The following is a 24,448-nucleotide window of genomic DNA, read 5'->3' as shown; positions in this document are numbered from 1 at the left end:
CAGCTCCCCCTGGGCTCCCTGCACCCATTCTAGTCCCGCACTCCGTTCTCTGTGCTGCAGCTGGAGTGATCTTTGATTGTAACTCACATCCTGGCACTCCTCTGTGTAAAGTCCTTCAGGCCAGAATAATCACTAAATAGAATCCCAGAGCCTTCCTTCCTTTGGTACCGCCTCATCACAGGCCACCTCACCTTTGCACTCTGGGGTTTCTCTCTTCTTCTGACCTTGCTCTTCCCTGTCTCGGGACCATCACAGCTGCCGTTCCCCCAGCTGGAATGCCCTTCCGGCTATTCTTCACCTAGCTAATCTCAGCTCAGCTGGAGAGGCGATCCCTGACCACCCAATCTAAATTGGGACACTTCTCTTATTCTGTTTTACCTCAGCCTGTCCTTTTTCTTAATGCCTTTTTCTCAGTTTTGGTGTGTGTATGTGATGTGTACCTCCCACCGGGCCCCAAAACAGACCTAGTCTGTTTTGTTCCCAGTTTTCTGGCCTGTACCTGGCACACAGAAGTGTTCCGTCATCTTCCTTGAGTGAATGACCACCATCTCCTTGCCATTGAGTATAACAGGGGAGGTGGCATGGGAATTGCAACCTAGAGCACCGGTGGCATCCATGGTGTGGCCCCCAGATGTGCCAGGTGATGCAGGGGTGGGGGCACCATGGCAGTTGTTCTTTGCCAGGCGTGGGGAGATGGGGGAAAGGGGTCCAGCGGGACTTCCCAGAAGAGTTGAAGCTCAGGGTGAGAATGTGAGATCAGAGAGTCAGAGGGGGTCCTTTATCCTGCCCTCTGTTTGCTTCTGTGAGACTCGTTCCAACTCATCAGCTTTGTCTAGCCTTGCCCCAGAGTTAATCCAGGACAGAGGTCTGCAGGAGTTATGCTGAGGGAGAAGAAAAAAGAGAAATCACGAGAAATTGCACCGTGACTCCGCCTATTCATTTCCTGCTCCTGCACCCATTCCCTGGGCTTCACGCCAGCTCCTGCAGAGAAATGGCCCAGAAGCCATGGTGAAGGGAAAGCCCTGAAGGGGTTTTTGGGTAATAAGAAGGCTTTGTGCCCTCAGCTTTTGTTTTTCTTACTAAAGGCAGTAAACATCTTTGGCAGAACCTGGAAAGCACTCTGCTGTCTGTGGTGCTGCAGGTGAAGAGGCAGGAGGCCTTCCTTGGGAAAGTAGGGCTGAAAGAAGAAAGAGAAGTCTCACCAGGCCAGAACAGGCCCACTGTTCACAGGGAGGGCCCTGTGGGGACGGCCACCAGTGGCTCAGAGTTAGACAGGTGTCTCCTCACTCTACCTCCCAGGAGGTAGAACCCCTGATTCACCGACCTGACACAGGAGGAACCTCCACATACCTTCTTCTATGGAAACACAGCTCCACAAAATGTTCAGGGCGCAGAGTACCATGGTAGGGATCAACTCTGGATCTACCAGGTCATAACCACCATATATGAAATTGTTACTAAAGGAAAAAATTTTTTTAACTTTCAAGCAACAGATTTGCAAATACAGTTACTGAACGTTTACTAGATGTCAAGCATTGTGCTAATCTTCGTACATGTATAATTACTGCATTTGATACCTCTGAGAACACTATGAGGGAGATAGGCCCATTTTACAGATGAGTAAGCTGAGGTTTGGAGGTTAAATAATTTTCTCAAAAGCCATCCAGTTAGTCGGTGGTAGCTCTGGGACTCAAACCCAGGTCTGATTACACATATTAAATCTTTATGATGTACTTTAAAACATAATTTTTTTTTTTTAATTTACATCCAAGTTCATTGGCATATAGTGCAATAATGATTCAGGAGTAGAATCCAGTGATTCATCCCCTACGTATAACACCCAGTGCTCATCCCAACAAATGTCTTCCAAACATAACTTTTTTTTTAAATTAGGGATGTATACCTCAAGGCCTTTTTCCATCTTATTTTTTATCACTTTCTTCCATCACTGATATTTGTTTATCCTTTTTGAAAGCATTTTTTTTCCTTTGAGCATTTCTCTGATTTCTTGAGTTGAATTGGAAGCAAATTCACATTATTTTGCAAATGGACACTTGGTGAATTTCATGGATACTATAAATATTAACTGCTGCTGACCATGATGAAAAGATTCACAAGCTGGATTCGTGACTGCATTTTGATCTCTCTCAGTCTTGTTTTCTCAGTAACCCTTTTCTGTTTAAAATTTTGTTTGTTTTTTGCTGAAAGGAAGAAGATTTCTCTCCCCACATCAGCTGTCATCTGCCTCTGGCTTCGGCACCTTCCCAGCCTTGAAAAAGCAACACTGCATCTTTTTGAAAAGCTAATCTCCAGTGAGAGAAATTTCCTGAGAAGGATCGAATGCTTTTTGAAAGATTCATTGCTGGTACGTGCTGGGCTTTGATTAGGAGAAAACTCCTTAAAGAGGATGCTGGGTATCATCTCTTTTTCTCAAAGCAAGGGGAAATGTAAACAGAATTTTAATGTATCTGCATTTTGTTGTAGAAATACCAGTGGCCGGGCTTTTCTGCATACTTGGAGCATGTATTGAAAATGGGGGCTTCTAGATTTACTTGACTGATGCACCTTCTATTGCATATTCACAAGAATTGATATTAGAGCACACTGTTTTCAAACGATATTTCTTATTTCCATATGAAAAGTTAGTTTTAAAAAATGAAGATCTTATGAATGAGAGGAGGAATAAAACAAAACCCTAGAAGAAATATTAAAGCAACAAAAACAAGGAAGAACTCTGTAAGTTTTCTTTTGGTATAAGCCTTCCAGCCTTGAACCCTCCTCCCCCGATGTGGCTCGCCTATCCTCCCATGTACCTGGGACTTCTTGGGCCTGGGAATTTGGGGGCTCAGTGGGCCAAATGGAATGGCCTCATTGCCTAATCCAGTGTTAGGTGGCAGGGTTCACAGGCAGCCCCCAGAACCTGAGGGGTGGGGCTGTTTTCTTTTTGTAGGAGGCAACTCTGTGGAATTTATGTGCATTTTTGTAAGAGCAGGAATAAAGACCAATGCTGCCTGAAAAAACCAGTCAAAAACTAAGGGAGGTGCCTTGCTCCCTGTGCCTCTGTTTTACCAGAACCCCTGTGGTTTCTAACATGCTTTCTCATTAGCTGTCATAACCTGGGGAAGATAGGGCGCAGAGATTTTCTTCCTGCTGTACAGACGGAGAAAATTAGTTCAGAGATGGGGAAGTCAGATCTTCAGTTGGGGGCAAGAAAACTGGCAGGAGAGTGTATTCACCTCCCCACTTGAGCTGAGACTTCGGAAGGGGGAAGCTCTGAGGTTGGCTCAGTTTCCACAATGCCACCTCCCAGACACCTTCTATTTTTTATAATTCAGTTGGAACGTCCTGTTTTCTTTCTCTTTCAAATTGGAGGCTGTGTTAGGGAATCCTAATTGAAACAGTTGCCTTCTTCCTATGTCCATTGTTCCTTGTAGGTACCCCCCAGCTCTTATATGTAACTGTCCAGGCTTTCTCTCTTACTCCATAGGCTTCTTTCTGCCTTCATGTTCTGGGGCCTCCCAGGTGACTGTGGATGGTGCTATAGTCACCGTTGGCCATGGACCTGTAAGTTAAGTGGCACAAACTGAACCCAGCTGATTTGAAGTTTGCAGTGTTTGACAGGAAAAAAAAAAGTAAGGAAGGGAGGAAGGAAGGAAGATAGGGACAGAAGACTAAGAGAGCAGCAGAGAGGTTTTTTGTTTTTAGGAAAATGACTGCTTGACCTCACCATTCAAAAGAGTTGCATAGTACCTTACTAGGTGAGAAATAAGAATGCACCTTACATAATAATAATTATAGTAAAATTCAAAATGAACAAAGGTGTTTGTTTATATAGCCCATTTCAAACATTACTTTTATTATCAGGTAAATCTCTATTTCTATTTTTAACGTAAATGTGATGGTATAATTTAATTTTCTCTAGTCCTTTTTCCGTGGCAAAATATAGTACCTGAGTTATTTCCTTGCTGTCAGGGTCCTTATTAAATTGTCTTTAGATCCTCTCCCTGTAGATAAATTCCAGTTCTATCGACATTCTGAGTTGGTTTGATTCTGCGGCCCTTCATTTGTCCTGTGGTTCTTCTCTGAACCTCCCCCATGTCCTTTTTACCTGAGCCCTCAGGCTTGAGAGCCAGGAAGCAGGCACCCCCACAAGACAGTGCCCTTACACAGCCTTCAAGTCTCCAACTTTTATAGTTTGATCTCCCCTAGGCAGACAGCTTCGAAGGCCGTTGATCTACAAAAGTATTTATCAGGATCATGTGTGTAGATTTCAGAGCTTCCATTATGGTCAGAGGAGGATTCCAGAGGGTGTTATTTGGTTTAATTTATTGTGGCATTGGCAGGATGTGACCTCTGTATGCTTTATCGTTCAAGGAGGTAATTACAGTGCAGAGTTGCAAGTCCCTGGTTGGCGTGGGCTGTTCTCCTCAGGCATCCTGGGGCTGCAGTGCTAGAAAACCAGGCAGGCTGGAAGATGGCTATGACGTGACTGAGTGATTAGAAGGGTAACCTGAAGAACCTGCTTCCTAATTGCATCATCTCATTCGTTTATCACAGCATGTATCTCCATGCAGTGACAAGGCCATGCAGAAGTATCAGAGAGATCTCCTAGACTCTGCTAGCAGGGTCCTGCTGTGTTTGCCTCCAGAAGAAACTTGATGCCTATTACATTAGGGTTGGATTCTGAGAGTAATTAAAGTGTGATGGTCTACGTAACTTGTATTTTATATGGAGCACTGTTAATTATGTTTCCATCTTTTGGGACTGTCCAGAAATAGCCCTGGAAATTCTATAGTTACAAGATGTTGCAAAAACAAAAGATAAAAGTGTGGTACAGGTTGTACAAAGGGAAATGATCTCCCCAAATGTTCTTTGGCCTCTCGGTGACTTGAAAGCTTGGTATTTTCTTTTCTCCTTTTTTTTTTTTTTTTTTGGTAGTTCATTTTTTATTATTTTAAGTTTTTATTAAAAAACAATTTTTTTTAATGTTTGTTTATTTCCAAGAGAGAGAGAGACAGAGTACGAGTGAGGGAGGGGCAGAGAGAGAGGGAGACACAGAATCCAAAGCAGGCTCCAGGCCCAGAGCTGTCAGCCCAGAGCCCGATGTGGAGCTCAAACCCACGAACTGCGAGATCACGACCTGTGCCAAAGCTGGAGGCTTAACCAACTGAACCACCCAGGTGCTCAAGTTTCTACTTTAATGCTAGGTAGTTAATAGACAGTATTAATATTAGTTTCAGGTGTACAATATAATGATTCAACACTTCCATGTATCACCCTGTGCTCATCACAAGTATACTCCTTAATCCCTATCACCTCTTTAACTCATCCCCCACCCACCTCCCCTCTGGTAGTCATCAGTTCTCTAGAGTTAAGAGTCTGTTTTTTAATTTTTTTTCTCATTCTCTCATTTTTTTCCCTCTTTGCTTGTTTGGTTTCTGAAATCCACATATGAGTGCAATTATATGTTATTTGTCTTTCTCTGACATTATACATTAAGCATTATTCTATCTCCATCCATGCCATTGCAAAGGCAAGATTTCATTCTTTTTTATGGCTGAATGGAATATATTCCATTGTATATATATATATATATATATATGTGTGTGTGTGTGTGTGTGTAATTGTGTGTATATATGTATATACATATATATATATATTTTTTTTTTGAATTGGTGTTTTTTTTTTGAATTGGTATTTGGGTAAATACCCAGTAGTGTGATTGCTGGATCATAAGGTAGTTCTATTTTTAACTTTTTGAGGAATCTCTATACTGTTTTCCATAGTGGCTGTACCAGTTTGCATACCCCCCAACAATGCCCAAGGCTTCCTTTTTCTCTACATTCTTACCAACACCTGTTGTTTCTTATGTCGCTGAGTTTAGCCATTTGACAGGTGTGAGGTGTTTGATTTGTTTTTCTCTGATGAGTATCTTTTCATGTGTCTGTTGGCCATCTGTATTTCTTTAGAGAAATGTCAGTTCATGTCGTCAGCCCATTTTTTAATTGGATTATTCATTTTGGAGTATTGACTTTTATATGTTCTTTATAAATTGGATACTAACTCTTTATCAGTTATGTCATTTGCAAATATCTTCTCCCATTCCATAGGCTGCCTTTTAGTTTTGTTGATTGTTTCCTTTGCTGTTCAAAAGCCTTTTATTTTGATGTAGTCCAGGTAGTTTATTTTTGCTTTTATTTCCCTTGCCTCAGGAGACATCTAGAAAGAAGTTGCATGTCTAGAAGTTGCTGTAGTCAATGTCAAAGAAGTTACTGCCTGTATTCTCTCCTAGAATTTTTATGTTTTCAGGTTTCAGATTTAATTATTTAATCCATTTTGAATTTATTTTTGTGTGTGGTGTAAGAAAGTGGTCCAGTTTCATTCTTCTGCATGTAGCTGTCCAGTTTTCCCAACACCATTTATAGAAGAGACCATCTTTTTCCCATTGGTTTTATTCTTTACTTCTTTGTCAAAGATTAATTGACCATATAATTGTGGGTTTATTTCTGAATTTTCTGTTCTGTTCCATTGACCTATGTGTCTGTTTTTGTGCCAGTACCATATTGTTTTGATCACTACAGCTTTGTAATATAATGTGAAGTCCAGAATTGTGATACCTCTAGCTTTGCTTTGCTTTGCTTTGCTTTGCTTTTTCAAGATTGCTTTGACTATTCAGGATCTTTTGTGGATCCATACACGTTTTGGAATTGTTTGTTCTAGTACTGTGAAAAATGCTATTGGTATTTTGATAGGGATTGCATTAAGTTTGTATATTGGAAAGCCTGCTATTTTCCATTAAGACAGGCACCAACCTAATATTACCTGAATTCTAAATGCATATATATCTTTTTGACTTCCAAAACAAAAACAAGTTTTCAAAACCTGCTTACTTTTGAGACTCACCCTTTGGCTTCCATGGGCTGGGCTGGCCCCAAGTTCATGACCACCTGCTACATGTGGTGGCTCCTAAATAAATTGCAGTATTAACCTCAGTTTGTCATTTACTGTGCAGACTGACACCTTTCAAAGCAGATGGTCTTGTGTTTTCCTTGACAGAATACACACTTCAAGACCATAATCTATAGCTTCAGACCTACCTTAAAAACTAATGTCACCAAAAGCAGTGAAAACTACTTGCTAATTATACAGGGTTTTTTTTTTTGACACTGGTTTCCCAAGGCTGACCCAAATCAGAAGGATGTTATGTTTTCTAGTTACAATTCTGTCTGTGGAGCCCAGAAAGCTATTGTTTATATTCCACATTTGAATGAAAAGTGCTGGCTGGGTGGCACAGTGGCACTGTGCTTGGCTGCCCTGCTGCATGCCAGGGCCGGGATGTACCCTCGTTCCCATGCCCTTTCATTCTACTCCTCTGTTGGCTGACCCCACATGCCGCCTGCCCCTCCAGCTGGGTCCAGAGGAGCTGGTCCCTCATCTTCACAGATAGATTTGCCCATGAAAGAAAGGGAGGAGAGGGGGAAGGGAGACTGGGTTCATTTTGTTTTTGTTTATTCGGATTTTAAATCTGAAAATACTCCTCATATTCTCTCCTACCCAAAAGTCTTCACAGCTCAGTTAAAATTCTTTATCTTGTCAAGTATGCCTCAATAAAGCTGGGGGGAAAATTAATTCTTAATCTAATAACAACTTAAGAATAAAAAACATGAAGGTATCTCAGTGTCCTTGTTAACCTCCCTGATGTGAGATAGAATATGTTCTTGTCTTCATCCTCCAAAGAGCAGTTGTAGCCACTTCAAAAAGAAAAACTTCCTTTACACAAAATTCCAAGCACAGTTCCCCATTAATAAAAGATTATACTAAAGAATTAACTCCAGATCCCAGATGATGTCAGTTTTCTGTACTTGAATAACTTCTTACCAACGTTCTAGGGTTTTCTTTTCCATATTTTTCATTAGCAGTTTTTTAAGCATTTCTTTTTTGAGTGCTTTAATGTGGCGCATGAATTTAGCAGTGATCAAATTGAAAGTGTGGTGGCTTATGCTTGTAACAGAAAAGTAAAGAATCTGCATCTCGTACAGTAGTTGCACTTCCCATCATTGACCTCTGGGGGGCACCAGACCCCGCTACCCCCCCACCCCCCGCCAGCATTGTCTCTGCAAAGGAGGCCCAGATTGCAAGTGCTGCTTTACTGTTGGGGGGTTCAGGACTTTGCAATGGACCAGTCAAATGAAGGGAGAGAAAAAACAAAAAAAAGCACAGTGTTAGACCTGGGGTTTTAGTGCCACTTAGTCACTGAGCCAAGAAGCAGCTCTCAGGTTGAGGGACCATCTTCCTGCTCAAGCTGCACAAGCTAACTATATAGAGTCCACTGGGCGAGGCTACAAAGAACTTCAGGTTTTATGGATCTTGTTCAACATCCAGAGCTGGCATCCCTTTGTCTTAACGCCCTTGGAGAGCATGGGTAAATTTAAAATTTTAAAAACTTAAGTTTTTCTTTAAGCCCAGAAATGATACATTTATCACTAATTAAACAATAATTACATTATGGAATATGGAAAAAAGTTGCTTGTAGTATAAACAACATCTGGTAAAGATTTAAAAGAAAGAAAAATTTTTCCAAGCTCAAATTTATTGAAAGAAACTTGAGTGTTTTGAAGCAAAATGGGTCCTGAAATGTAAAAGGGATATTTGCAGTCTTCTTTTTAGCATTTTGGAAGTAGAAAAGAAGAAAATGGCATCATAAAACATACATATTTATAAAGGTGCCTTATTTTACACAATAGATACGAAGATTTTATATAAGTAGATATTTTAAAAACCAAATTGTTTTTCAACTCAATAAAGGAGCTTACTATTGAAATGAATCTTATGAAGAATCCCCTTTTTAAAAGAGCAAAGTTATTTTTTGATAAATACAGTCACCCTTTAATTATATACATGTATTAACACAAGGGTTCCCACCTATCAGGGTTTGGAGGCTGCTGGGTCAACTCAAGGGGGATCTTCTAATCAGCCACTTCTTTTTAAAAGAATGACCATTCCTAAGTAAAAATAGTTAACTATATTAAAATAGACCATGAAAGAGAATCTGTTCCAGGCTTCCTGTACTTCATTTGACCTCTCACCTGCAGTTTGCCCACTTTATTTTTTAGATAAAAATATCTATGAAGGATGATAAATGAAAAAGTCTTCAGAATTTTTGGTTTCCTCACTGCCCTTTTCTTAAGAGGCATTCACTTTTGTCTGTGAATTACCTCAAATCATATTATAATATCCCTTTTTGGTTTATATTCTCTTTTTCCCCTCCTCCCCATACTCTGTCTAACACACGCAAGGAATCAGAAAATGATAGAAAAGAGGAAAGATTTCTTCCATGAGAGTTATGTTCTTCCATGTTCTCAGGCCTCTCTTAAGTGACAAGTGGCTTGTAATAATCCTCGATAAATTGGGATGGAAATAACAGATTGGACATCAAGGATAGTTGGCCTCTCCCTCACCTTCCCCCCACGACACAGGACTAGAACACACCACCGCCACACATTTCTTCTGTGTGGACTTTGTCATCCCTTGTTTTGTTGAGGGATGGGAATGGGCTGTCCTAGGCAGAGAGGAGATACACAGGGCATTTTGGAATCGCTGTGGGAGATGGGAAGGGGATAGACACCCAACAGAACAATCTGGTCCGTAGGAAGAGGAAGTCAGAGTCTGGAGCCCTCCATCATCATCCTCTGTTAGTCCTCTGACATTCACTGAAAGGATTGGGGTGGTGTGAGGGGAAGAGAGAAGGGCAAAACATGTGTTATTGATGGCCTCTTGGTGACATAGTTTCCCTAGATTTGAAATAATCTGAACATGGAAAATCATTAGGCCAGTTGGAAAAGAGCAAGCAGAGCTTGAGAAGGAACAGATTTTGGTAGGATGGAGAAAAACAGATAAACAGATGGAACCCAAGAAAGTTTTTCTTTCCCTCATTTTTACAGGAAAGATAATCCCCTGGATTGTAGGGCTTCAGAGCTAGGGTTCGAGCTAGGTTGCAGAGTGGCCTGTGGTGTGTTTACTGTAGGATCCCCTTCCACAAATAAGCCAGGACACAGAAGGGTTAAATGTTTGCCTCTTCCCTCACAAGGATGCTGTAAAGATTCAGAAGGGAAATTTATGGCTTCCAAAGAAGCATAAATTAAGACTTTAATTCTATTTGGAGGATTCTCTTGATAGGAAAAGCAGCTTAAGTTTGCTTTTGTGATTTGATGTCACTGGGACACATGCCTGGCCTGTGAGCACTCCAGGCTTCATGAGGGGACTCACTGACCCTGAAATTATGTGCTCGGGAAGTGTAAAGAGTCTTGTTTTAAAAACCATCCATAAGGGCTGAGGATGAGAAAGAGCTGTTCACGGCTCTGGAACAGCAAGGAAGACTGCTTTTTAAATCAAAATCTCTGCCACTGCTGTTTCAGCAAGGCTTCCCTGCCTCCTGGCATCTTATCTGTTGTAAAAGCTGAAATGGGTTGTAGAAGCAGGTTGAGAGCAACCAAAAGTCTGAAATATTTAGACAGAAGGAACTCTAAGAGAGTCCATTGGCATGGAGAGAGCAGGCAGCTCTCTCCACACATTCTGGAGACATTTAAAACATTGGATTGAGTGGTTTTGATAGAAAACACTGCATAAAATAGAAGTATGTCCAGGGGCGCCTGGGTGGCGCAGTCGGTTAAGCGTCTGACTTCAGCCAGGTCACGATCTCGCGGTCCGTGAGTTCGAGCCCCGCGTCAGGCTCTGGGCTGATGGCTCGGAGCCTGGAGCCTGTTTCTGATTCTGTGTCTCCCTCTCTCTCTGCCCCTCCCCCGTTCATGCTCTGTCTCTCTCTGTCCCAAAAATAAATAAAAAACGTTGAAAAAAAAAAAATAGAAGTATGTCCAAACTCGAATTCTCTTTTAATAAATTGAGTTACAGCGTCCTTTCTTCTCCCCCTTGAGTTTCATAGTAGCCCTGTTCTACACAGTGGATCATCCTCTCCTTTGCCATTTAGAAATCTGTGATCAGTGTTGAATGATTTTCTACTATCATCAAATGTATAGAGTGGCTCTAGATTCGTTAGACCATTCTCAAAAGGAATGGTTCTGTTTACCATTTCTAGTTTTGGTTTTCTATCAGTGCATTTTCAGGCTCTGTGTATCTGTCTGCCTGTGGGCATTTGACAGTATTTGGTCTTAAACACTTAAGAGGCATATTGTCCATCTACGAAAGTTTGAAAAATTTTTGGCGAATTTGATGAATCACTTTAAGACATACAGTGTGCGGGGGTGCCTGGGTGGTTCAGTTGGTTAAGCATCCGACTTCAGCCCAGGTCATGATCTCATGGTTCATGAGTTTGAGCCCCACATCAGGCTCTGTGCTGAGAGCTCAGAGCATGGAGCCTGCTTCAGATTCTGTGTCTCCCTCTCTCTCTGCACCTCCCCCACTCGCTCTCTCTCTCTCTCTCTCTCTCTCAAAAATAAATAAACATTTAAAAAAAAGACATACAGTGTGCTTTTCCCTTCTTGTTTGATTTTTCCATTATGAATACGTAGAAACTTTTATGGTATTTTCTGGGCATTTATCCAGTGACCTGTTCGTAACTGTTATTATTTACAGTGGGTCTGAGACTCCAGGAGATTAACAGACTTGCCTGAGATCAAAGCCAAGAAATAACTTGCATCTCTTCTGTTGAACTGTGGCCCTGCCAGACTATTTTTTGAGTACATAATGGATTTACCTATGAGAATTTTTAGTTGGTCTCTTTTAGATAAAAATTCACATCAGTGAAGGATGAGGGAGCATGGGTTACTCTACCTAGAGAGTAGAGATTTGTAACTTACAAATCACAAATCTCTCTCTTCCAATAATTAAAAGGAAGTTATCCCATCATTTTAATAAGTGGTGGTGCTCTTGCCTGGAGCCTTCTGTGGCAGGCTGTAGTGACGGTGTATGAACACTAGATGGCACACGTTCAATGTTACAACTCAAAATGCCCAGCTCAAACCAGAGAGTAGAAAAGAAAATCTGTGGAGATAGGTTCCATTCTTTCTTCAGCGTGGTCCAGAAAACTTGAGAAGCAAAGCATATCCTTTCTTCTTTTTTTGTTGAGGGGGCTTTGAAAAAATGTTTGCCAAAGCTGGTCATATCAAGTGCGGTATGACTCAAAGAAATTCCTTAATTCACTCACATTTGGATGCTACTGTAAAATATGTGTTTGTTTCACAAATGGCATTTTTCATCTGGCTAACTCTCATGCTTTGAGCTCTGGCTGAAAAGACAGGGAACCTGAGTCAGGCCCATTAAAGCCCTACCTAAGCTATGGTGGGTCAACTTCTGCAGGCTTGAACCATCAGAACCATCACAAAAATATTCATAGAATAAATTAGATCACTTCCCTTGTTCAAGATGATGATATCTATATTTTGTGTTCATTAACCCCTTTTCCACTGTAAATAATAGAAGCTGCTAAATTCTTTTCTTTTTAATTTTGTTTTGTTTTATTTATTTTTGAGAGACAGAATGTGAGCAGGGCAGAGGCAGAAAGAGAGGGAGACACAGAATGTGAAGCAGGCTCCAGGCTCTGAGCTGTCAGCACAGAGCCCAACGCATTGCTCGAACCCATGGACTGTGAGATCGTGACCTGAACTGAAGTTAGACGCTCAACTGACTGAGCCACCCAGGCACCCCACTAAATTCATATATAGTTCCGGATGGTGGTAGTCCCTGCTTTCCTTATAATAATCCTCAATTACTATGTTGTCACTGCTCAGTAAGGAGGAATGAAAAGATAGCAGGCCCAGACCTGACCTTGAGGCACTTCTAGGCCATGGGAGGTAGTCAGACCCATGGGCACTTTGTGTAAAACTGGCAACGCACACAAGCTCTGCCTTCACTACAACATGCTGGTGAAAGGCATTTTTAAATTTCCCATGATACTTATTGACCATGATACTTATTTTCCCATGATACTTATTGACTCTTTTTTTGGATCGTATGGGCTTATTGTGGAAAATGTGGAACATACAGGAGTATAACGAGGAAATAAAGCTTGTCCATGATCTCTTTGCCTCAAGAGAACCCATTTGCTCCATGCACTTGGATTTTTTTTTTCTAACCCAAAGAAATATGCCCATTTTCTAGACACGAGCAGTTCTAGACAACTCATCTCCCCGATAATAACCAGTCATTATGTTATCAGTGAAATGCTTCTGATATTTTACTTTTGGTCTCTTTTACAGCCTGAAGCAGCCTGCTACCCTGCCATATTCAGAATTGTTGATGAAATGTTCAGGTAAATAGTGTGCTATTTCTGCTAATAATTGGCCTAGAAATGCTCAGTTTCCAAATATGAATAAAAGAATTTGTGGTAGTCTCTGGCTATACCATGGGGAAGTTAGTTTCTGATTCTGTCTTACCCATCCAAGCTCTTTGGTAAAACCCAAATGCCAGTGTATATTTAAAAGCCAATGCCTAAGAATTAAGATAACTTTCTTTTTTTTAACCATTTAAAATTCTAGTAGTGGTAGAAAGGCAGAATTGAATTCGATATTAAATCATTAAATATTCATGTAGGATTTTTCTCAGCTCAAAATAAAGTGTAGCAGTGTACTCCCTTCACCACATGAGGGCTGACCAATCTTTTTAAAAGATTTTAAAGCTAAGAAAAACCAAGAAAAATAAGTAAGGCAATTCTTAAGAGAGCTCTTCTGAAAGGCAAAATCAACTATGCGTGTTATCCTCTGACACATTAATTTTGCAAATGTGAGTACTTCTTGGGAAGTACGTTGGATTTATAGATGATGAGAGGTGAGAGCCCAGTGGATACCAGGCCGTGGATACCATGGCTGGCAGTTAGTGGGAGCTTGTTACCCAGAGAGGGTTTCTGTCCTCTTTCGTGGGTACTGGTGCGGCCCTGGTACTCACCCTCCCCCACCCGTCCCCCTTGGCATTCACCAGTAGAGCCTCCAGGGCAGACAGTAACCCTGGGGAAAGGAATTTTTACAGCAGCCCTTAAGTTGGTCTTAAAACATACCAGCTTCAAGCTAAATGAGCATAGGAATAAGTCACAATGCGGTTTTTAGTTTAAAGCAGGCAAGGTTTGAGTTGATTTCTTTTGTTTCAATATAAAGTTAGTTTCGTGAAAATGCGCAGAAACCAATCCAGGTACACACAGATTCTTCCACCGTTTACTGGGTAGATTTGACCCTGACAGTTTACCCCCTTGGAGCTCTTTCTCCACTTGAAAAAGAAAACGGTCTGTTGATTTTGCATGCCTGGGCATACAGTGTACAAATACTTCTAGAGAGCACTCAGGCCTATATGGAAGGGATGTGCAGTGCTTCATAATTTAAAAACCAAGCAAGGAAGCTTTGCAGATTGCTACTTTAAAGAAAGTATTTCGGAAAGGAGTGACGCACAAGGACCGAAATCTAATGAGCTAGGATACTGCTGAAGCTTATGGCACACACAAAAAATGTTTCCACTCTTCCCTTTTACAGTTCAGAGTCACATGTTTACCAGATTAATCATTAAACGTGTGTAATCTGGCTTTGCATTGCTCAGGTATGCACTCCTGGAAACCGATGGAGCCCCAGAAGTACTAGCCGCTATTCAAGTGTTTACATGGTGCTTTGTGGAAGCTCTGGAAAAACAAAACAAGCAGGTTTGTTATATTGCACATATTAGTCATTTCCCCCAAGCGGGGTAGAGGGGGGAAGGCTGTTAAGAGTATCTGGCTAATCACCAGAAAGGAGCACTTAATTTTTAGTGATTTTGATAGACTGTTTTGCTTATGAAGAAAGCTTCCAAATGAATGCCCCAGCAAAGGTAAAACCATTTTAATTGAAAATGAATCCAGATAGTTCTTGTCTGCCCTACGCCCTGGTACCCGGAAGCATTTATCTACTGTTGTGTAAGAAAACTGGCATGCCAGCATGTGCCACCCTGGAGGATGCATTTTCCAGGCCCTGTGTTGTATGCTGTCTGCTGAGCGGGACTCTGCCCTTGTCAGGCCAGCAGTAGTGTATGTGGCATGTGCTAAGAAGGAAATGCCACAGAGTACAGAGCAGTGCTGGACATTCTTAATCATCAGAGTTTCCCTGCCTGGGAGGAACCCAAATGTGAACTGGGATCCAGGAGAGAAAGGAGCCAGTGAGAATGATGAGGAGAGATTTGAATGATTATAGAGAAGCAGCTAGGAATGACAATGACCAAGAGGTGTGAGGTGGTCACAGTCAGTAAGAAGCCACGCGTGGGGGGCTGCAGGAAGGCTTGTACTGCAGGGCCCCCTCAGCAGACACCAGGCAGCTGCTGCCAAGGGCCAGTGACCGACTAGAGGGACCTTATGAAACAGCGTTTCTACCAGAGCTTTCGCTTTGGGATATTTTAACTGACCTTTACTGTGTGTGGGGTCCACTGCAGCTCCCCAGGAGGTGGGCCATGGTCCCCTCGTGGTGGCTTTCTACAGCCTCACATAGGAGAACAGTGCTGTGCGATGCTTGGCCCTGCTGCAATCCCACACATCCCTACACCAAAGAAATCTCTCAGGTTTTAGCAGATGTTCTGCTTTTTAAGACAATCATAAATATTTATGATTTTCTCTCATCCTTTTTCCCTAGAGAGGTTAACTAGACTGTAGCAAACCGCATTTCAATACCCAGCCTAGAATATGGGAGGAGAGCTCTGCTGAAAAGCACTTGTTGGCCCTCACACCTATTTTGAGGCATAACTATAAACATCTTTTATCCTCCCTATACATTCTCTGTAATTCAGTTAGGAACCAACCTCTAAAAAACCTGCCCCTTTGAGTCCTGAAGACACCTAGGTTAGGGCAGATGACACTGGTTAAAGCATTAGCTTAAGGGTGTTTTTCTTATCAGCCTTGCTCCTGACTGTTGGCCTTGGGCACTGTGGATTTGGACTAGAGTTACAGTTGCTTTTAATTAATTTGTTAAAATTATTATTTTTTTAATGTTTACTTATTTATTTTGAGGGAGAGAGTGCACGGGTAAGCGGAGAGAGGAGTAGGGGCAGAGAGAGAGGGAGAGAGAGAATCCTAAGCAGGCTCTGCACTGTAAACACAGAACCTGATGCAGGACTCCATCTCATGACCACAAGATCATGAGTCGTATGCTTACCTGACTGACCCATCCAGGCACCCCTTAATTGATTTGTTTGTTCTTATTTTTTTCAGTCTTTTTTTTTTTTTTATTGAGGTATGATTAACAAATACTAGTTTCAGGTGTACAACATAATGATTTGATATTTATATATATTGTGAAATGATCACGATAAGTCCAGTTAACATCTGTAACTAGAGTTACAAAACTTCTTGTGATGAGAACTATTAAGATACACTCTCTTAGCAGCATTTCAATATGCAATACAGTATTATTAACTGTATACCATACCATACATTACAGCCCCAAGACTTACTTATTTGTTAACTAGAGGTTTATACCTTTTGATCACTTTCATCCATTCCGCCCACTCCCCAGCCTGCCTCTGGCAACCACCAATCTGTTCTCTGTATCTGTGAGCTCAAGTGGTGTATTGCTTTGTTTTGTTTTTTTGATTCTACATGTAAGTGAGATTATATGGTATTTATCTTTCTCCGTCTGACTTATTTCATTTAGTAATGAAATAAGTTCTCAAGTTCTATCCATGTTACAAATGGCAAGATAGCACTTTTTTTTTTTTAAGGCTGAATGTGTAGAACACATTTTCTTTATCCATTCATCCGTCCGTGGACACTTAGGTTGTTTTCATGTCTTTGCTGTTGTAAACAATGCTACAGTGAATGTGGGGGGTGCAGATACCTTTTTGAATTAATGTTTTCATTTTTCCTGGTAGATACCTAGTAGTGGGATTATTGGATCATATGGTATTTCTGATTTTTTGAGGAACCTCCATACTGTTTTCCACAGTGGCTACACCAGTTTACATTTTCACTAACAGTGCACAAGGGTTCCATTTTCTCCACATCCTTGCCAGCTTGTCTTTTTGAAAATAGCCACTCTAACAGGTGTGAGGTGATATCTCATGGTGGTTTCGATTTGCATTTCCCTGATGATTAGTGATGCTGAACACCCTTTCATGTACTTGTTGGCCACCTGTATGCCTTCTTTGGAAAAATGTCTATTCATATCTTCTGCCCATTTTTTGATCAGATTGGGGTTTTTTTTTTTGCTATTGAATTTTATGAATTCTTTATATATTTTGGATATTAACCTCTGATCCAGATATATGATTTGCAAATATTTTCTCCCATTTAGTAGGTTGCCTTTTCATTCTGTTGGTGATTTCCTTTGCTGCACAGAAGTTTGGTTTTTCTTTAAGTTTATTTATTTATTTAGAGAGAATGCACATGTGTGAGTAGGAGAAGGGGCAGAGAGAGAGGAAGAGAGAGAATCGAAAACAGGCTCAGTACTGTCAGCACAGAGCCCTACACGGAGCTCAATTCCACAAACCGTGAGATTATAACCTGAGCCAAAGTCAAGAGTCGAATGCTCAACTGACTGAACCACCCAGGCTCCCCTGTGCAGAAGTTTTTTTAGTTTGATGTAGTTCACTTACTTAGTTTTTCTTTTGTTCCCTTTGTTTTTGTGGAGTCAGAACCAAAAGTCGTCGCCAAGACCATTGTTGAGGAACTTACCACCTCTGTTTTCTTCTAGGAGCTTTATGGTTCCAGGTCCTAACATTCCAGTTTCTAATCCATTTTGAGTTTAGTTTTTGTATATGTTGTTAAGATAGTGGTCCAGTTTCATTCTTTTGCATGTGGCAATCCAGTGTTCCCAGCACCATTTATTAAAGAGACTGTCCTTTCCCCTTTGTATATTCTTGGCTCCTTGACCATATATGTGTGGGTTTATTTCTGGGCTCTATTTTGTTCTATTGATCTGTGGGTCTGTTTTTATGCCAGTACTATACTGTTTTGATTACTGTAGGTTTGTAATAAAGTTTGAAATCAGAGAGTATGCTGACTCCAGCTTTGTTCTTTCTCAAGATTGCTTTGGCTATTCAAGGTCTTTTGTGGTTCCATACAAATTCTAAGATTATTTCCTCTGTTTCTGTTGCTTTTCTGTTTCCCTTTCCTCTCCTCTCCTCTCCTCTCCTCTCCTCTCCTCTCCTCTCCTCTCCTCTCCTCTCCTCTCCTCTCTTGCTTTTTCTCTTCTCTGTTGCTTTTCATTTAGAATATTACCCTGCTCAGGGTACATGGGTTTAGTGGTGTGGAGGGGCACATACTGAGTCCCAGTGGAAAGCAGGGCAGAGATCAAAAAAAAAGAATTCATTGCCCTGACTTTGGACTCAGAATAAGAAGGCAATAACCTCTTACCTTTGCACAGGGCTTCATATACGTATATTATATCACTTCCCTTTCTAGGGCTGTTCCTAATTGTCTGCCTTTTTAATTGATGGCCGTTTCTCATCACTGATCCCCTGCCTTCTCAAGTGCCCATTTTAGATTAGTCATAATCCTTGATGCATAACACCCTGTGTCCTGTGTGATCCATGCGTAACGCTCTTTCCTTTCTGTGTTTTATTCATTCATTCATGTATTTATTCTTAATAAAATGAATATGAATCCAATATCCAAACAAGACCTGGACTGGTAATAACAACTTAATATGTATCCATGTAGCCCATCTCTGTTTTATAGCCCTGCCTTTCTCCTCCACTTTAGCCATAAATGTTTTGAATTTATGTCTGTCATTCCTTTGCTTTTTCTGAAAATAGTATGATCACATATATATGATTTCCCAAACCATGCTTTCTTTGCTTTTTTGCACTTGAGAAAACAAACAACAAACAAGAGTAGTATACTGTATGCAGTCTTTTGAATCTTGCTTTTTCCACTCCCTGTGATCACTCTGTGTTGTGTGTGGCCATGGTGGGGTGGTGCCATGTAATACTTTGTTGGGAAAGTGGTGGTAAGCATCCAGATTTTGTTTTCCTTTAGAAATGGTGTCGTTCTGGACATTCTGGGATATGTTTAGGAGTGGAAGTGCTGGTTATTAGGTATGAGAAGATTCAGCTTCTGTAGATGGTGCCAAATTGTTTTCAGATGTGGTTGTGTCAGTTTATACTCCCCCCAGCAGTTCGTGAGAAATCCCCTTCATCCATGTTCTTTCCCATTGTCAGAAATGTTTATCTTCAGTCCTTCTCCTTCTCTTTTTGTCCCTTCCTCGCACCTGTCGTATTTGATGAGTGCGGTGCAGCTCCGTCAATGTGCCCAGTTGAACTAGTGTTGCCACGACAAACCACTTTTTTGTCAACTTGCAAAATGGCTCAGTACAAACAGCAAATCACTTCAGGTTCTGGTTCCAGCAGTGGCCGAGTCTGATAATGTATTAGACTAAATTTCCAAAAGAAAATTATAGTCTGATCAAGATATATTTAAAAACTATTTGAAGGTACTAGAGAACAACCAAAAAAGCAGATGGAAACTACAGGAGATTTAAGCTTTGAAAAAGGAAACCACATTGGGGTCTCTGTTAACTGTCTCCTTAGGTTGCTCGTGTGAGGAGTGGGAGGGGGTTGTGTGGGGCCAGGGGTGCCCAGAACTGAAGGCACAATCTGATTGACTTGAGGTGTCAACAGACAGGGCCGTGAGCTGCCAGAGGAACAGAAACAAAAACAAAACAAAACAAAAAGGACTAACATCAAAAAAAGAAAACTAACGTCAAAAGATAGACTTAAACACAAACATACTAACAGTATGTTAATGACAAAAATTAAATAAAAATTAGCTAAATATGCTAGTACAAAGGTGCAGATGTCAGAGTAGATAAAAACCAAGATCCAACTGTATGTTATTTTCAAGAGACTCATTCTAATGATAAAATCGTAGATTGAAGTAAAAGAAAGGAGAGCTAGGTTGTGCAAATAATAAGCTGGATGGCACTACTAGCAGCCAATGGCATAGACTTCACAGCAAGGGGTATGACCAGAGACAGAGAGGGACATTTTCTAATGCCACAGAATGGTCAGGTCATCAGGAGAAATACCAATTAACGATGGATATGTGCTTAATAACAGTTTCAAAATACATGAATTGTATTCATGAATACATGAATTGACAGAAGTAAGAAGAGAAAGACAAATGCACAGTGACCTGTAAAATACTAAGAAGTAAATTTAACGACAAGTGCATAAGACCTCTACATTGCAAACTATAAAACATTGCTTAAAGAAACTTGAATATGTAAGGAGAGAACCCATATAGTTCCAGAACAACGGAACAACTTTGAAAAACAAATGCAATAAAAAAAAAGAAAGGAAAGAGCAAAATCAGAGGACTCACACTACCTGATTTCAAGACTTTAAGCTACAAGCCAGTGAGGTATTGGCAACAGGATAGATTGGTGGAAGTGAAAAGTCCAGAGAGATATATCCATACAAAGTTCATACGTGTGTGTGTGTGTGTGTGTGTGTGTGTGTGTGTATGTGTGTAGTAAATTGATCTTTGAGAGTGACACCAAGGCAATTCAATAGGGAAAGTTTTGAATAGTTGTGCTGAAACAGCCAATTATCTAAATGAGAAAAAAATGAACCTCTTAACTCACCAACACAAAAATTAATTTGAGGTGGATCATGGACTTCAGCGTAAATGCTAAAACTATAAAGCTCCTAGAAGAAAACATAGGAGAGTATCTTTTTTATATTGGAACGATCTAAGATTTCTTAGGAGGGATGCAAAAAGAGCACAAACCATCCAAAAAAAATGGGTAAATTATAGATTTCATCAGAATTAAAATCTTCTGTTCTCTGATAGACATTGTTAAGAAAGTGAAGAGGCAAGCACTAACTGAGAGAAATTCTTTTCTTTTTTTTTTTAATGTTTATTTTTGAGAGAGAGAGCGCACGTGAGCACGCGAGTGGGGGAGGGGTAGTGAGAGGGGGACAGAGGATCTGAAGCTGGCTCTGCACTGACAGGCTGACAGCAGTGAGCTTGACCTGGGGCTCAAACTCACAAACTCTGAGATCATGACCCGAGCTGAAGTTGGACACCCAACCGACTGAGCCACCCAGGCTCCCCAAGAAATTATTTTTAATACATATATTTGACAGAGAATTTGTGTCCAGAATAAAAATCTCTTAGTCCCTAAGAAACAACTCAGTTTTGTGAAATGGACAAAAGAGATGAATACACACTTCAAAAAACATATATAAGTTGGCAATAAACACATGAAAATTGTTCTACATCATTTGCCATCAAGTAAATGCATAGTAAACCCATAAAGTAGTGACAGTTCATACCCACTGGAATAGCTGAAGTTAGTAAGATTGAAAATATCAAATGTTTGCAGTGTGTGGAGCAACTGGAATTCTCATAAATTGCTGGTAGGGGTGTGAGATGGTACAAGCCGTTCTAGAAAACTACATGGCAGTTTCTTATAAAGTTAAACAGCGTGTACTCCATGATCCAGTAATTCCATTCCTGTGGTATTTACCCAAGAAAAAGCACATGTCCACAAAAAGACATAAATATGAATGTTAATTTGCAGCTTTATTCATAATAACCTCACACTGGAAACAACCCAGGTACCCATCAATAGGAGAATGAATAAACATTATGGTATATTCATAAAATGATTATGTCAACAATAAAAAAAGAATGAACTACTTATGCACATTAACATGGATGAATCTAAAAAAAAAAAAAAAAAAAAAGTTTGAGCCAAACCAGACACAAAAGAATACATACTCTATGATTCTATTCATATGAAATCCAAGAATAAGCAAAACAAATCTCTTTTGTGGAAATCACAGTATTGGTTGCCAGGGAGTGGTGGGACCACAAAGGAACTTTTTGGGGTGATAGAAATGTTCTCTATTTTGACTGGGGTGATGGTCACATGGATTTACAGATTTACCAAAACTCATCAAAGCCTATGCACTTCACTGTTTCTAGATTTTCCCTCAATTTCTTACAAAGTACTTGAAAGCCTCTGTGCCTTCTGAAGGCGTAAATAACTATAGCTCTTTGGCCCTCAAAGTATAGTGAGCACCATTGTTGTTTCATGCTTATTTTTGTTGTTAAAAAATCATGCTGGAATATCTAATATCACAACTGCCTTGGAAACTCTCACTTAAATGGATTTATGTGCATAATCTGGTTCATTTGAGGTAAAGACCTGCTGTGAAGACATCAGGAGGATAACTCTATTTTTCTTAAGCTCCAGAAGGTGATTTCAAAAAGGTTCATTTTTCTAGAACATATTTACAAGTTTATTGGAAAAAAAAATTTTTTTTTCTTTTAATTTTTTTTTTTTTTAAAGTTTATTTATTTTTGAGACAGGGAGAGACAGAGCATGAACAGGGGAGGGTCAGAGAGAGGGAGACACAGAATCTGAAGCAGGCTCCAGGCTCTGAGCTGTCAGCACAGAGCCCGACGCGGGGCTCAAACTCACAGACTGCGAGATCATGACCTGAGTTGAAGTCAGCTGCTTAACCGACTGAGCCACCCAGGCGCCCCCCCAAAAAAATTTTTTTTAAATAAATGTTTAAGAAAACATTCTGACCATGTTAGTACTAAGCAGTCATTTTGGGGCAGATGATGTAAGATTTTGTTCTTTCTTAATACCCCTTTCAACCCTAACATTCATTTGGTTTTGAATTATTGTAGCTGAAGTTTACACTCAAGACCTACTTTCCTTATGCTTCTCCATCTCTTGTTATGGTGCTGCTTCAACACCCAAAAGGTATGTGAAAGTCAATTCTGCCTATATTAAAATAATTTCTGAGAAAGAGGGCTGACAAATCATAACCCTTCCCTACCAGTTCCTTCTCTGTAAAACAAGGGAGATGGAATCAGTCATCTCTAACATCCTTTTAAGCTCCCAGGGTCTCACATCTGTGGGATTTTGATATGAGAATTTGCTGGACTTCCCAGTTACCATTACTTACCAAAAGAAAGAAAAAAAAAAAATGTCCTCTTGTTAGGTTTTGATAGCCTGCTCAGGATAACCCAGGCTTATGCTGGTGCCAGCTAGATCCACCTGAATGCCAAGAACAGGCTAAGACTTGGCTGAGGTAGGTTAAAACAGTACATTTATTTGTATTTCATTCTTTCCGCTCTGTGCCCCTTGTTACAGAAGAAAAGATAAAACGATGAACAAAGCCAAGGAAATTTAGGGGAAATTTCTCCTAACCAAGCCAAGGGAAAAAGACTTTTGAAAGAATTCAGTAAGTGTATTAAATCATGGCCTTCTCTGGTCTCATTTGCCAGCCTTCCATTGGCCACATCCAGTTGGGAAATTGATGATCCCATCTTTAATCCAACTGGCATTGGTCTGTTAACATGTCTGAGAACTTGTGTTTAGGAAACATTTCAGGCATAGAGAATAAAGGTGTCCTTCCCCTTCCACTAAAGCCTAGAATCTGAAGGAAAGGCAGCACTGACACAGCACTGGCTCTGTGCCAGAGAAGAAGGCATTTTAACTGTGGAAGGAAAGAGGGAAAGAGCCAGTGATATTTCCTTTTTCATGCCATTTTTACTTGCCTTTTTCCTGAGTAGATTGATTCATTCGAGAAAAGTTTCAAGAGTATTTTACAAGAGTATTTCAAGTTTCAGAGTATTTTACAAAATTCAAATTCCTCTTCATTTTCTTTTAAATATTTATTATATTTTATTTTATTTTATTTTATTTTATTTTATTTTATTTTATTTTATTTTATTTTATTTTAGAGAGAGAGCAAGCAGGGAGAGGGGCAGAGAGAGAGAGAATCTTAAGCAGGCTTTAGTCTTCAGCTTGGAGCCCAATGTGGGGCTCGATCCCACAACCCCAGGATCATGACTTGACCTGAAATCAAGAGTTGGACGCTCAACTGACTGAGCCACTCAGGCACCCCTTCTCTTTGTTTTTCTAAAAGATGTAGGTTTTTACCCAGAATGACCCATATGACACTGTCCTCTCAGATGCTAGTGGTGGAGGTGGTAGTGAGGCTGCTGGGACCTCTGATCAACAGTTTGGTGAAATTTAACCTGTGGGAACACAGTGGGAAAACTTGGATAACAAATTTCTCTTTCTAGAAGTACACTTTACAGCTTAGGTCAGATTAGAGAAGCCTGAGGTCAGCCTACGTGAGAACTGAATGAGCTCCAGAAGAAATATTGGAGTTATTATTTTGTAAGTTGGGAAACCTATAAACACAAGACTAAGGGGGTACCTTGGGCATGGAACTCACCTATTTACTACCTTTTCCTTTGTGTGATGGTCTTAGATTTGTGTCCAAAAATAAATAAGTAAATTTAAGCAGAAGTTGCTCCTATGCTACTTTTCAGCCTATTCTTTTTGGAAAAAATGAATGTTTAATTCACAAATTGAAGTATTTTTTAATAGTAGAATCTTCTATTCATCAGAAATTGATTGGGGCCCTGTGGGACATAAAAGTAAAGTCCTGTGGGGCATAAAAGATAGATCACTTACAAGTCCTGACTATCCAAGAGCTACAAGTGGGGGGACATGAAATA

General features: G+C 40.4%; 1 protein-coding gene across 8 annotated transcripts in view; it reads left to right on the top strand.

The window, feature by feature from the left end:
* FANCC (FA complementation group C) overlaps positions 1-24,448 on the top strand; it is a 268,544-nt gene that overhangs the window by 220,220 nt on the left and 23,876 nt on the right. For all 8 annotated transcript variants that reach the window (XM_042913461.1, XM_042913464.1, XM_042913456.1 and 5 more), the window contains 4 exons: positions 2,209-2,365; positions 13,212-13,264; positions 14,536-14,635; positions 22,601-22,676. In XM_042913461.1, coding sequence (XP_042769395.1) covers positions 2,209-2,365; positions 13,212-13,264; positions 14,536-14,635; positions 22,601-22,676 — 386 coding nt within the window. The remainder of the gene's footprint in view (positions 1-2,208; positions 2,366-13,211; positions 13,265-14,535; positions 14,636-22,600; positions 22,677-24,448) is intronic.

Source organism: Panthera leo, chromosome D4, assembly GCF_018350215.1.
Source record: "Panthera leo isolate Ple1 chromosome D4, P.leo_Ple1_pat1.1, whole genome shotgun sequence".
Classification (NCBI taxonomy): Eukaryota; Metazoa; Chordata; class Mammalia; order Carnivora; family Felidae; genus Panthera; species Panthera leo.
This window is presented reverse-complemented; position numbering and strand designations above follow the sequence as displayed.